This window comes from Microcaecilia unicolor, chromosome 2, assembly GCF_901765095.1.
Source record: "Microcaecilia unicolor chromosome 2, aMicUni1.1, whole genome shotgun sequence".
Lineage (NCBI taxonomy): Eukaryota > Metazoa > Chordata > Amphibia > Gymnophiona > Siphonopidae > Microcaecilia > Microcaecilia unicolor.
The window spans coordinates 117369166-117381789 of record NC_044032.1 but is presented as its reverse complement, the minus strand read 5'-3'; the positions used below and the strand labels follow the sequence as shown (position 1 = coordinate 117381789).

At 41.5% G+C, this 12624-nt stretch overlaps 1 protein-coding gene across 1 annotated transcript in view; it reads right to left on the bottom strand.

The window, feature by feature from the left end:
* AP3B1 (adaptor related protein complex 3 subunit beta 1) overlaps nucleotides 1-12624 on the bottom strand; it is a 1191861-nt gene that overhangs the window by 727319 nt on the left and 451918 nt on the right. Inside the window, exon 16 of the mRNA XM_030193246.1 lies at nucleotides 8455-8641. Coding sequence (XP_030049106.1) covers nucleotides 8455-8641 — 187 coding nt within the window. The remainder of the gene's footprint in view (nucleotides 1-8454; nucleotides 8642-12624) is intronic.

Here is a 12624-nt window from a genome sequence, read left to right as displayed (position 1 = left end):
AACTATCTGCTGTATCTGCTGAGAGTCTACTCCATATAAAGACCACCTTGTCAGCATGGATAATAGTACCTAAAACATTACATAATCCTGAAGGAGTAGCCTAATGGTTAGTGCAGTGGGCTGAGAACCTGCAGAACTGAGTTCAATTATCACTGCAGCTTCTTCTGACCCTGGACAAGACATTTAACCTGCTATTGCCCCAGGTACAATACTTAGATTGTGAACACAGTAGGGACACAGACAGTACCGACATACAGGGGCGTATCTGCGTGGGGCCACAGGGGCCTGGGCCCTCGCAGATTTTGCCCTGGTGGTGCGACGTCACACTCCGAATCAACAGCGTACAGCATGGCCACGGACGGAGGAGGACGACGAACAAGAACTTTGAAGACCTTGGCAGCTGGCGGGGGGTGGGGTCCCCGGCCAGCTGAAGAATTATTTTTAAAAGCAGGTGGAAGCGGACCTCGGTTGGCGGGGGTTGGGTCCCCCGCCAGCAAAGGTAAACAACGTCAGCGGGGGAGGGTTGGCGGCGGGAGAGGAGGTGGAGAGAGTTGTTGGTGGAAGGGGGGGCTCTGGCAATGGTGGTGGGGGGAGTTGTTGGTGGCAGGGGGGGCTCTGGCAATGGCAGGGGGGGTCGGTGGTGCCGGGGGGCTAAAATGTGCCCCCTCCCTCGGGCCCTAGCCCCCCCTACTGCCAGAGTCCAGATACGCCCCTGCCGGCATATATGTAAACCGCTTTGGCTACATCACACAACAGCTGTATAACAAACCCATTACCTGTATATTTTGACATCTACATTAAGCAGGAGATGAGTCTATATTTTTGAAGACAGAGGGAGTCTTTTCCTGGTTTTTCTAAAACTATTATGGTGACTTCCATAAACTCTCCCTTGATCGTGTTTGCAGAGACCAAATAGTCATACTTCCTTTTGAGATGAGGAGCTAGTGTCTGCTGAACCCATCAGGCCCTAGGGCCTTATTCAACATTAGGCTTGCCAGAGGTGCCCACTGAATTTACATCTCTGTGATCTCAGCTACTAAAGAATATATTAATTAACTGGATTTACATCTCTCAATTTTGCTTTGATATAGTTTAGTGTAAAATATTTTTAAAGCTTTTTACTATTTCACTGTCTTTGACTAGTCAGTGCCCATTCTCTGCTGCAATTGCCTTAATCCTTTCCCTGTTTTTCATATCCTGTAACCCCTGTGCCAAGAGGTGCCTGCTCTTATTGCCATCTGCATAATATCGAGACTTGGAACCATGGAAGCTCCAATCTGCTTACTTAGAATTATGTTGCATTTTAATTTCATCACTTGTATTCTCTGAAAAAAAAAAATTCTGAAACCTTCTTTGAATGAGCAGGGCTTTTCACTATTTCAGAATCCATCTCTTCAACTTCCTCTTCCTGTACAACTTCTATTTATGCACCAATGTAGTAATTATATGCCTCCCATACTATATCCTATAAACTTGTTTTATCATTGTTAGTGAAGGAAAAAAGACTGGTAGCACTCTTATCTGTTCTCTGAAGGGACTTCATCCTCCAACAGATCAGCACTGAATCTCCATGATTTGGAGATAGCTTAATCGCTACCCCATTTAAATATAAAGAAATAACTGCATGATCCAAGATAAAAATAGTATATATACTGCCTGTATTGTGTAAGGGACCAATAGATTAAATATTAAGGAAAAGTCAGTTCTGGAGTAGGTCTGATGCGAGTGTGAATAATAAGTGTAATCTTAACCTGATATCTGTCAAACCCTCTTCCTGCAAAACAGACTGTAGAATCTTTAGTGAGTGGGATGATATTTACAATAAGGTTGCTTGTCTAGGAATGGATCCAGCATTTAATTAAAATCTCCACTTATACTTTTAGATAGGTCTCCATCTGCCCCCAAAATGAGTCACCAGCAACTTCTCAGTCGCTGGTCTCCGGTGTCACAAAAGTACGACCTTCAAGTTCCTTGGTTGTCAGACAGAATATGCATTGGTGGTTGTCAAACAGGAATTTGACCATCAGAGCTCCCTTTCTGATAACACAATGGGAAATGTTGCCAGCTAGTCAGGTTGTGGAGCTCATTACAAGTTCCATCTGGCACAGGGCACCCGGATAGAACAGGAGTCTCGGAGGTCGACAAATTGCTTGGAACTTAGGACAGTGTGGAATGCTTTACATGACTTCTCCCTTTCTGGCGGGGGCCGCTGTCTGAGTTCTCTCACAATGCAAATGCGGTGGCTTATATCAACAAGCAAGGTGAGACCTGCAGTCGTCCAATGGCAGTAGAGGCGTGTTCACTCATGAGTTGGGTGAAGAAAAACCTTCTCCGCTTGTCGGAAGGTCACATTATAGGGTCCTTGAATCTGGAGGAAGAATTTCTCAGCAGGCAGTCTTTGGCCATGGGAGAACAGGAACTATCCACCAGGAGTTTCAGCTGATAATAGGCCAATGTGGTTCTCCACTTCTGAAGTTGAATGCAATGAAAAAAGAATGCGAAAGTGCCCAAGTTCTTCAGCCACTGGAAAGAAACAGGCTCGATGGGGATCGAAGCCTTACTGCAGCCCTGGCTGGAGACATATCTAGTCTATGTCTTCACTCCTTGGCCCAAGGTAGGCCATGTGTTGAAAAAGATCGCACTACACCGGGGTTGACTAATTCTTGAAGCCCTGGATTGGCTGTGGAGGCTGTGGAATGTGGAGTTGATGCAACTGCTTGACGGGGGTCTGATGTTCATGGAGGATTCTCTATACCTTTGGTCTTAAAGCTTGGCCAATGAAAGGGCTAGGTTGAGACAAAAAAGTTATTCTGATACAGTTATTGCTAACTTGCTTCGGGCTCAGAAACGCTTTACATCCATGACACATGTGAGGGTGTGGAGGACTTTGAGAGCTGGTGTTCTTAGCATAGATTTCTCTTAGTATGGACTATCTCCCTTCTCTGCTCAGATTTTTTACTTTTTTTTTTTTTTATTTTTTTACTCTATTTTCTTATTGCTTTGTTTTCCTAACCTGAATACCACTGGCAGGTATGGTTTAATATTTTTTATGTGTCCAATTGCATGGACAGACTGAGAGAGATATCTAATTTCTGGACTATCCACTACTTCAGTGGAAGTCCTCGAACAGTCTCAAAAATGAATGTGATATAACCAACACAGATAAGAAAAACTCCTCATAATTTAATATCGGAGGTTTTTTGTGAGTCAATGGTTGAACATAGCCAATTGAAGTGAGTTTGCAGTACACAGTTCTTTGGACCATTTTTCTGGTTCAGCAAAAACTGAGGTTCTTTTTCCTCCATCTAAAAGCTATAGGGATTTCTTCCTTGCAGGCTGTTTTTGATCACTTTTTTTGATTTGAGTGGGAACTGTTAGTGATCTTTTTTCTTCAAATCAATTGTTGATATTGCTATATAAAATATTGATTTATTTATTTAGTGCATTTTTACCCCACCTTTTCCCACAGGATGCGGGCTCAAAGTGGCTTACAATAGACTGGAAAGGCGAACGTCAGACCAGTGGCAATACAAATACAATATTTAAACAAATAAGTAGGCAGAGAGAAGAAAGCAAAAAGAAGAGAAATTAAGGAGTCCAAAATCAGGTCTTGACTCGCTGAGGCACATTAAGGCAGGTAATCAGATCCTGCGAACAGGACAGGAATGCAGGCGGTGGCCAACGGCTAGAATCGGCGATCCAGGACGAAACAGGGCCCCTTCAACGTGCAGCACTCCCCAAACACAAAGCAGCCACAGATGTCCAAGCAGCCAACAGCGCCGAGGATGACCATCCCGGTCCAGCAGCAAAGCCGAGAAGGTTTTGACTCGTAGTTTTGGCACCAGTGCCGATCTTAGGCAGGGGCGACAGGAGCGGTCACACAGGGCCTCACGCCTCCAGGGGCCCCGTGGCGCTTCCTGTCGCTCCCTGCCATAGTAACATTGATCCTCAGCTGCTTTCCTTCCAGCCGTCCTGTGTTTAAAAAGTCGCAGCGGCAGCTGCAGCGAAAAAGCAGGCTTGCCTCTCCTTTAAGCCTTCCCCTTCTCTCTCAGCGTGCACTGATGCAATTTCCTGTTTCCGGTTTCCGCGAAGGTGGCACAGTGCACACAGAGAGAAGGGGAAAGTTTAAAGGAGAGGCAAGCCTGCTTTTTCGCCACCACTGTGACTTTTTAAATGCAGGGCAGCTGGAAGGAAAGGAGGGCTGTGGTGGAAAACTGAGGGCACAGGTGGGGCTGGGATTGGGAACTGAAACTCGGGGGGGGGGGGTGAAAAGGGGGGTAAGCTGGGGGCTGGGGCGAGTCACTGAACATGGAGGGGAGGGCAGAGGAGAATCGATGGGATGGGAGGGGAGGGGCAGGAAACAGAGGGTAATCACAGGATGTGAATGAGAGGGGAGGACAGGGGGCAAAGGAGAATCGCTGGACATGAATGGGTGGGGAGGGCAGGGGAGAGAAGAAGAGTTGCTGGACATGGATGGATGGAAGGGAGAGCAGGAGAAATGCTGGACATGGATGGAGGTGAAGGGAAACAGGAAGGAGATGCACATGGATGGAGGACTACTAATACTTAACACTACTTAACACTTCTAAAGCGCTACTAGGGTTACGCAGTGCTGTACAGTTTAACAAAGAAGGACAGTCCCTGCTCATAGGAGCTTACAATCTAATGGACAAAATGTGCATACAATCAAATTGGAGCAGTCTAGATTTCCTGAATAGAGGTAGAATGGTTAGGTGCCGAAGGCGACATTGAAGGGGTGGGCTTTGAGCAAGGATTTGAAGACGGACAGGAAGGGTGCTTGGCGTATGGGCTCAGGAAGTTTATTCCAAACATAGGGAGAGGTGAGGCAGAAAGGGCAGAGCCTGGAATTGGCAGTGGTGGAGAAGGGTACAGAGAGGAGGGATTTGTCCTGTGAGCGGAGGTTACGGGTAGGAGTGTAAGGGGAGATAAGGGTAGAGAGGTAATGAGGGGCTGCAGATTGAGTGCATTTGTAGGTTAGTAGGAGAAGCTTGAACTGAATGCGGTACCTGATCGGAAGCCAGTGAAGTGACTTGAGAAGAGGGGTGATATGAGCATAACGGTCGAGGCGGAAGATAAGATGTGCAGCAGAGTTCTGAACGGATTGAAGGGGGGATAGATGGCTAAGTAGGAGGCCGATGAGGAGTAGGTTGCAGTAGTCAAGGCGAGAGGTGATGAGAGAGTAGACGAGAGTTTGGGTGGTGTGCTCAGAGAGGAAAGGGCGAATTTTGCTGATGTTATAGAGAAAGAATCGGCAGGTCTTGGCTATCTGCTGGATATGCGCAGAGAAGGAGAGGGAGGAGTTGAAGATGACTCCGAGGTTGCGGGCAGATGAGACGGGGAGGATGAGGGTGCCATCGACTGAGATAGAGAGTAGAGGGAGAAAAGAAGTGGGTTTGGGTGGAAAGACAATAAGCTCTGTCTTGGTCATGTTCAGTTTCAGGTGGCGGTTGGACATCCAAGCAGCAATGTCGGACAAGCAGGCCAATATTTTGGCCTGGGTTTCCGCAGTGATGTCTGGTGTGGAGAGATAAAGCTGGGTGTCGTCAGCATAGAGATGATATTGGAAACCATGAGATGAGATCAGCGAGCCCAGGGAAGAGGTGTAGATTGAAAAAAGAAGGGGTCCAAGGACAGATCCCTGAGGAACTCCAACAGAGAGCGAGATGGGGGTGGAGGAAGATCCATGAGAATGTACTCTGAAGGTGAGGGGAGGGAGGAGAAATACTGGACATGGATGGGATGGGAGGGGAGGGCAGGGGACAGTGAAAAATCACTGAATGTGGATGAGAGGGGAGGACAGGGGGCAAAGGAGAATCACTGGACATAGACGGGAGGGGAGGGCAGAGGAGAATTGCTGGACATGGATGGGTGGGGAGAAGGGAGAGTTGAAATGCTGGATATGGATGAAGGGGAGTGTAGAGAGGACATGAGATGAACATGGATGGAGGGGAGGAGAAAGAGGAGAAATGCTGGGCGTGGATGGACGAGAGGGAAGAGAGAGTAAGGAGATGCATATGGATGGAGAAGAGGGAAGAAAGAGGAAGGAGATGCATACTGATGGAGATGAGGGAATGGAAAAAGAGGAGAAAAATTGCATATGGCTGGAGAAAATAAGGTAAAAGCTGGATCCACTCTATACTTCCTCCAGTCCAAGGAGGACCCAGCTTTACCTATGGATGTAAGGCAAGAAATGAAGAAGAAAGGAAGAAAGTAAAAAATAATAAATGGAAAGGAAGCCCTGGAAGTGAAGTGAAGGGAGCAGATAGAGAGCAGCAGAATCAGAGACTGGGACCAACATGATCAGAAAAACAAAGTCACAAGACATGCAGAATCTGTATGCTAATTTGGTTTGTGTCATTTTGGATATACTGGAGCTGTAACAGCTTACAGAAATTATTTATAATGAAAAAAAATATATATATTTTTATCCTCCTGTACTGGTGTAATATTTCAATGATTACTGTTTATATGCGCCATGGCTGGTAAAAGGGTGTGGCTAAATGTGCCAAAATTGTCCAGTTCAGCACACTATTAGCAGCCAAGTTCATTCAAAGTTAATTATGTTCACTGGAAAATAAAAGCTGTTGGCTCAGGCTGCTTGCTATCTGAATATTCAATCACTGCTTCATTATTGCTACCAAGTATTACATATTAAGGGGATTTGTGTTAATTCATTTATCTAGTCCTTACATGCACGTGGTTTTGCTTTTTAAACCCAAAGGTTTCCTAGTATAGCATTTTTTATGTTTGAACTAGTTTTTGTATACAAGTTCTGCTTGATTTGTCTTTATTTGAAATAAAAGAAAATGTTTTAAACATATCTTGTCAACAAGGGGCGGGGTGGGGGGACCCAGCGAACTGGTCTGCACTGGGCCCCGCAATTGCTAAGACTGGCCCTGATTGGCACACAGCCATTTACTGCCAAATTTTAAGGAAAGGTCTTTTTCCCGCCGCAGTAAAAAATGTCCCTGCACACGCCATTTCACGCATCAAAACTATAACAGGCCACTTTTTGCTACGGATTAGTAAAAGGGCCCCTAATTATTCCAGAATCAGTTGTCCATTTTCTGCATATAATCCTCAGTCCTATGAAAAATTGTTTTCATCATCAATGAATCAAAGAAGCAACAGTGTCTTGCAAGCCTTTCGGTCTTCAAAATTATAGAAATTTCCAAAAAATAGAATTTAACATCCCTCATCCCCAATCCCTCCCCCCTACCCAACAACACAGTTTTGTATTTCACAATTAATTTTTTGTAGTTGAGGATTCTAATCTCATTCAACTAAATGCATGCATGACAGCAAAGAAACTGATTACAAATATTAAGTAATTCCTGCAATATATTTCAAGTATCAGTCTCCTTTATCAAGATTATGAATAGAAATGTTAACATACCGACTCAATTACTTCTACATTTCGAACAGATGGATCGGGTGCCATCTCTGGCCAATTAGATAACTCCAAGTAGCCCGTCGCCTTGCTGTTAAGAGTATGAGATAAGGAGCCAAGCTGGAAACGGTCCCTATCTAAAAAAATAAAATAAAATAAAAAAGATAAGGAGGAAATGAAACAAGTAAAAGCTCTGTACCACACAGAACATTCTTAATAAGGGTTAAAGAGAAATGCCATTGTACTCCGTCAATTGTCACAGAATAAATACAAACGAGGAAGCCCTTCATAGGTCAAATAAATGATTTCAGTCCATAGATTACAATAATCTCCCCCATAATGGCCAATAAAAAAGCTAATCAGTCAGTGTGTTTAGAGGTGTTGCTTTGAAATGTAGCTTCTCTAAAAATTACTTTACTGTGAATATTAAGAATGACAGCACAGTTAAACAATCCATATACATGTCTTTGCACAAACACATCTAGAATTTTAATAGTTTTCTGTAAAACAGTTGCTTTTACAGCATTAAAAGAATTTAAAATAGTAAACCTTTATGAAAACTGAATCAACACTACAGCATGCTTTAAAACATTTTTACCTGAAGGATTTGATTTTTAAGAAAAAACATTTTGCATATTTTACTTTCATTTAAAAAGAGAGGGAAAAATCTAGTCAGCTATAAAGTGAATTTGAAATCATTCTTATATGCGGTACTGCTCTCTAATATTTATTATCAATAACTTAAGATGAATTTATCTCCACTATGGTGGACAACCATGTTATATAAATAAATGTGTTAACATTAAAACACTCCTCCCCAAAAGCCTAAAAACAAACATGAACCCAACAAACAAGCTGACAAGCTTACAATTTTAAACAAAACAGAAGGCTAATATTTTTTTCACAATGATTAAAATGATAGAACTATAAATTACATTCCTTTTAAACACAATTGCAAATGAGACTAGATATTTTCAACACCCTAGACAAAAATATGATGACCCATTACTTTTGGCAAGACAAAGGATTCTTTTAGATTGTACCTTTAAATGGAGATTCAAGCAATGGGGCAGGTTTGTGAGCCAGAAATATTCTTTTGGCATATTTGCTTAAAGCTCCACTCTTCTCATTCGGAACAATAAGCTGCCTAATAAATCTTGTGCGGTCCCTGATGTCGTAGTTTTGATCATACTTGCCGAGATTCAATATGTACTGGGTAAGCAATTTTGTCTATGGAAAAAAGACACAAGATAAGAAAACAAGTTATTTATGATTATTGATAACTCTGGATAAACATATTTAAAGGGGTAATAAAAATGAATGGCTACTGCAAACAAATCTTATCCCACAGGGAACATGCTTTCTAAAGCTACAAATGGGGTTTTGAAGCCAAAGCACATGTCCTCTTCCATATTGGGGAGGTGAGTGCTGAGTACTGAAAAGCAGCCATGTGCTAGATTATTAAACTGCTGAAGTGGAAAGAAAGGCATCATTAAAAAATAATCATATATGGCAAACCCGCTGAAGGGGCTATGTGAGGATAATGAATGTGGAAATACAACTAAAAACATGGCACTCAAAACTTAATCTGAAAAATATGCAGGACATCAAAACATCAGAGGGTATTAGGAGGCTGGCAAACTGCTTCTGGTGAGGTGTGCTTTATGAAGAGATACTGTCCCTGGCATAAGAAGTGTCCATACTCTGACTGCACTCAGTTACTTTACTCTGAATTATGACCCATTAGAGCAGACACATGAATCACTGAACTGGATTACTGCAAATTATTTGCAGTGCATTTAGCTGTTACTTTTTCATAAAAGCAAGCTGCTGATGCCCTCTAAAAACTAGGATAAAAGATGTCTTTTTTCTCCCTTCTGCTTATAGCATCCAATATAATGGTCATTTATTTATGTAAGAGAACAACCAATATTAAAGTAGCTTTTTATTCCATAATATCATCTCTTAATTCAATGCTTTAGTACACTACTAGAACATACACCAAAGTCATTTTAATAATTAAAACAAAATTGAATTTTAACCTAATAAAGATGCATTAATTCTAATCTATGAGTATTCAGCTAAAAAATGCTTGTGAACACTTACTATACCTATATACAGAAAGATATGCACTTAAAAGCATACACAGTAAAACCTACTTAAATGTACACAAAAGGAACAACATATGTTCAGCATGTTTCAAAATCTAAAAAATATAGATGAGAAGACTACAGCGGTACAGAATATATCTTCTGTGTAACAAATAGCACAGTATACACAGTTAATCATTTAATATCTATCAAAGGGGTGAGTATGAAAATTGCCTAATATTTTTGACTTTGAACATTTATCTTTTTCGTGTGTTACACCACAGTATACACAGATTTCTAAATGTTTTGCTGCTCTAAGGTGTTTTCCATTAATGAATAGCAAATAAACTAAATAGACTAAACAAAACATATAAATCATGTATTATCTAGCATTATATTTTATTTCTATAATACAACAGTTTACTGATGGAAAAGAAATGACTCATTCCCCCTTGACAGTCTCCTGTTTCCCTCTACTCCCCAGAATGTTCCAATGCATCCTATCCCTAGCCAGCTTCCTCTGCAGAACTGGCTCATCCACCCCTTACCCTCTCCTCAGTAAGGTCTTCCTTTCTTTGGCAAGCTTAACTCTTCCCTCAATGTGTGGCTTCCCAACCCAGGGCTCATTTCCCTATTCTGCTCTCCCCAGCTCCAGGCATATCCCTGTTTTCTAGGACCAGTCCTGTTTCCTCACTCCCTTCAGCATGTCTTCTGGTACTCTGATTCCAGGTCAATAGCAACCTCATGCCTTCAGAATGCATAAGGAATGCTCTACCGCCTGCCTAGAAACACAGCAAGGATCACAGTTTGAAACCTCAGAAATGACATGTGTAGGAGAGCCAGATGATCCAATATCTCTGGACATGGAATCGTGTACTCATAATAAAGTCACTGTTTCTCCACCTGCTTTCCTGATACTATTCCAATGGTTGAGTAAAACATCCATCTTTAAAAAAAGTTGAGTTGAGAAGAGGAAGGTGATTGCAAAGCTTTACCAAGAGGGAGTAAAGAAGCAAGGTCTCAGGAAATAAGCAGAAAGAGAAGCCAGCAAGCCGAACTAGAAAATGCATTGGTTTGGGAGGCAATATATCCTTTATCCTTTCCCCACAAAAATTCTACCCATGCTCTTTGGTCACTTCAGGTCTATATAGCCCAGTCCCCCACTATATCCATCACTGCTACCTCCAAGAGGATACAATAAAAAAAGGACAGTGATATTTTTGTTATGAAGGAACAATTGTAATCCCCAGTCCATTCCTGACCTTGCCCTTCTCAATACTGGAGCAATCAAGGGAAAACAATTTTTATGGGGGATATTTTCAGCCCATGGTATTACAAGCCACCTCCCCTTCTTTCCCATAAAATATCTTAATCATTCCAGTTACTGCAGGGCTGAAGAAGAGTAGATACCAGCTGTACCCTGTAACTCAGGGGTGAGCAACCACGGTCCTTGAAGGCCACAACCCAGTCAGGTTTTCATGGTTTCCATAATGAATATGCAGGAGATTGATCTGCATACAATGCAAGCAGTGCTGTTCCTCAGGGTTCTCTTTTTTTCCTCTATTTTATTTAACATCTTTTTATGATCATTGGGGTTTATGTTGGAGAACAAAGGTTTTCTAGTATATAGCTATGCAGATGATACTTCTGTTATTATAGAAACTATTGAATATAATTTTGCCCTGATTACAAAGGTATTAGTTTAGCACTTATATCTAAAGTCACATTTTAATGCTTATAAAATAATATAGCCTCATAAGCCTGGGGTACCTTATGATTAGGACACCAACTGAAATGGCTATCATCATTGGCTCCACCACCATCTGAAAAACCTGCAGAGTAAAATCTCCAAAATTCACAAAGCAAGAGAAAAAGTCTGCAGTAAAAAAAACAGAGGTGGGGTATAAATATGTGTGACAAATTTCGATCTAAGTGCTCAAACATATATCCCAAATTTACCACTTAAAGTATAAAGTTAGTAAATTCAATAAGCAGTCAAAATGTCTTGAAAATCACGAGAACCAGGGGACAAAATAATGGTACTTAACAAGAGTGGTGCTAGACCAGCAACATACACTTCCACAGTACCGCTCTTAACTTTGTTCAACCCGGATGTTCCAAACGTGAGGTCTTGAGTCGGAAACAACTTTCAATCCGACATTTCCATCTTCTATTTTTTAGCTTTCAATTAAGCATGTACATCTCATATTTCTCATTTCTCGACAGTTATGGGAATCCCTCTGTTTCCCTACTTCATCAGGAGAAAATCAAGAAAGAAAGTAACCAATATTCCTTCTATTCGCGTTGATGAGACGGAAAAATGGTTACTTTCTTTCTTTTCTCCTGATAAAGTAGCGAAACAGAGGAATTCCCATAACTGTCGAGAAATGAGAAATATGAGATGTACATGCTTAATTGAAAGCTAAAAAATAGAAGATGGAAATGTCGGATTGAAAGTTGTTTCCGACTCAAGACCTCACGTTTGGAACATCCAGGTTGAACAAAGTTAAGAGCGGTACTGTGGAAGTGTATGTTGCTGGTCTAGCACCACTCTTGTTAAGTACCATTATCTTGTCCCCTGGTTCTCGTGATTTTCAAGACATTTTGACTGCTTATTGAATTTACTAACTTTATACTTTAAGTGGTAAATTTGGGATATATGTTTGAGCACTTGGATCGAAATTTGTCACAAATATTTATAACCCACCTCCGTTTTTTTTACTGCAGACTTTTTCTCCTGCTTTGAGAATTTTGGAGTTTTAACTCTGTAGGTTTTTCAGATGGTGGTGGAGCCAATGATGATAGACATTTCAGTTGGTGTCCTAATCATAAGGTACCCTGAGCTTATGAGGCTATATTATTTATATGCATTAAAATGTGACTTTAGATATGTGCTAAACTAAGACCTTATAATCAGGGCAAAATTAGATTCAATAGTTTCTATATTTAATTGTTCTGTGCAGTTTCTTCAAATTTTTGAGATTTCTATTATCCCATTTAATTCCATCTCTGAGATTGATACCTCAAGGGTGCAACACTGTATGGCTCTATTAGGAACTGGATGTTTCAGCACAAATTAAAGCTTAATGCTGATAAAACTAAGTTTCTATGTATTAATAGTAA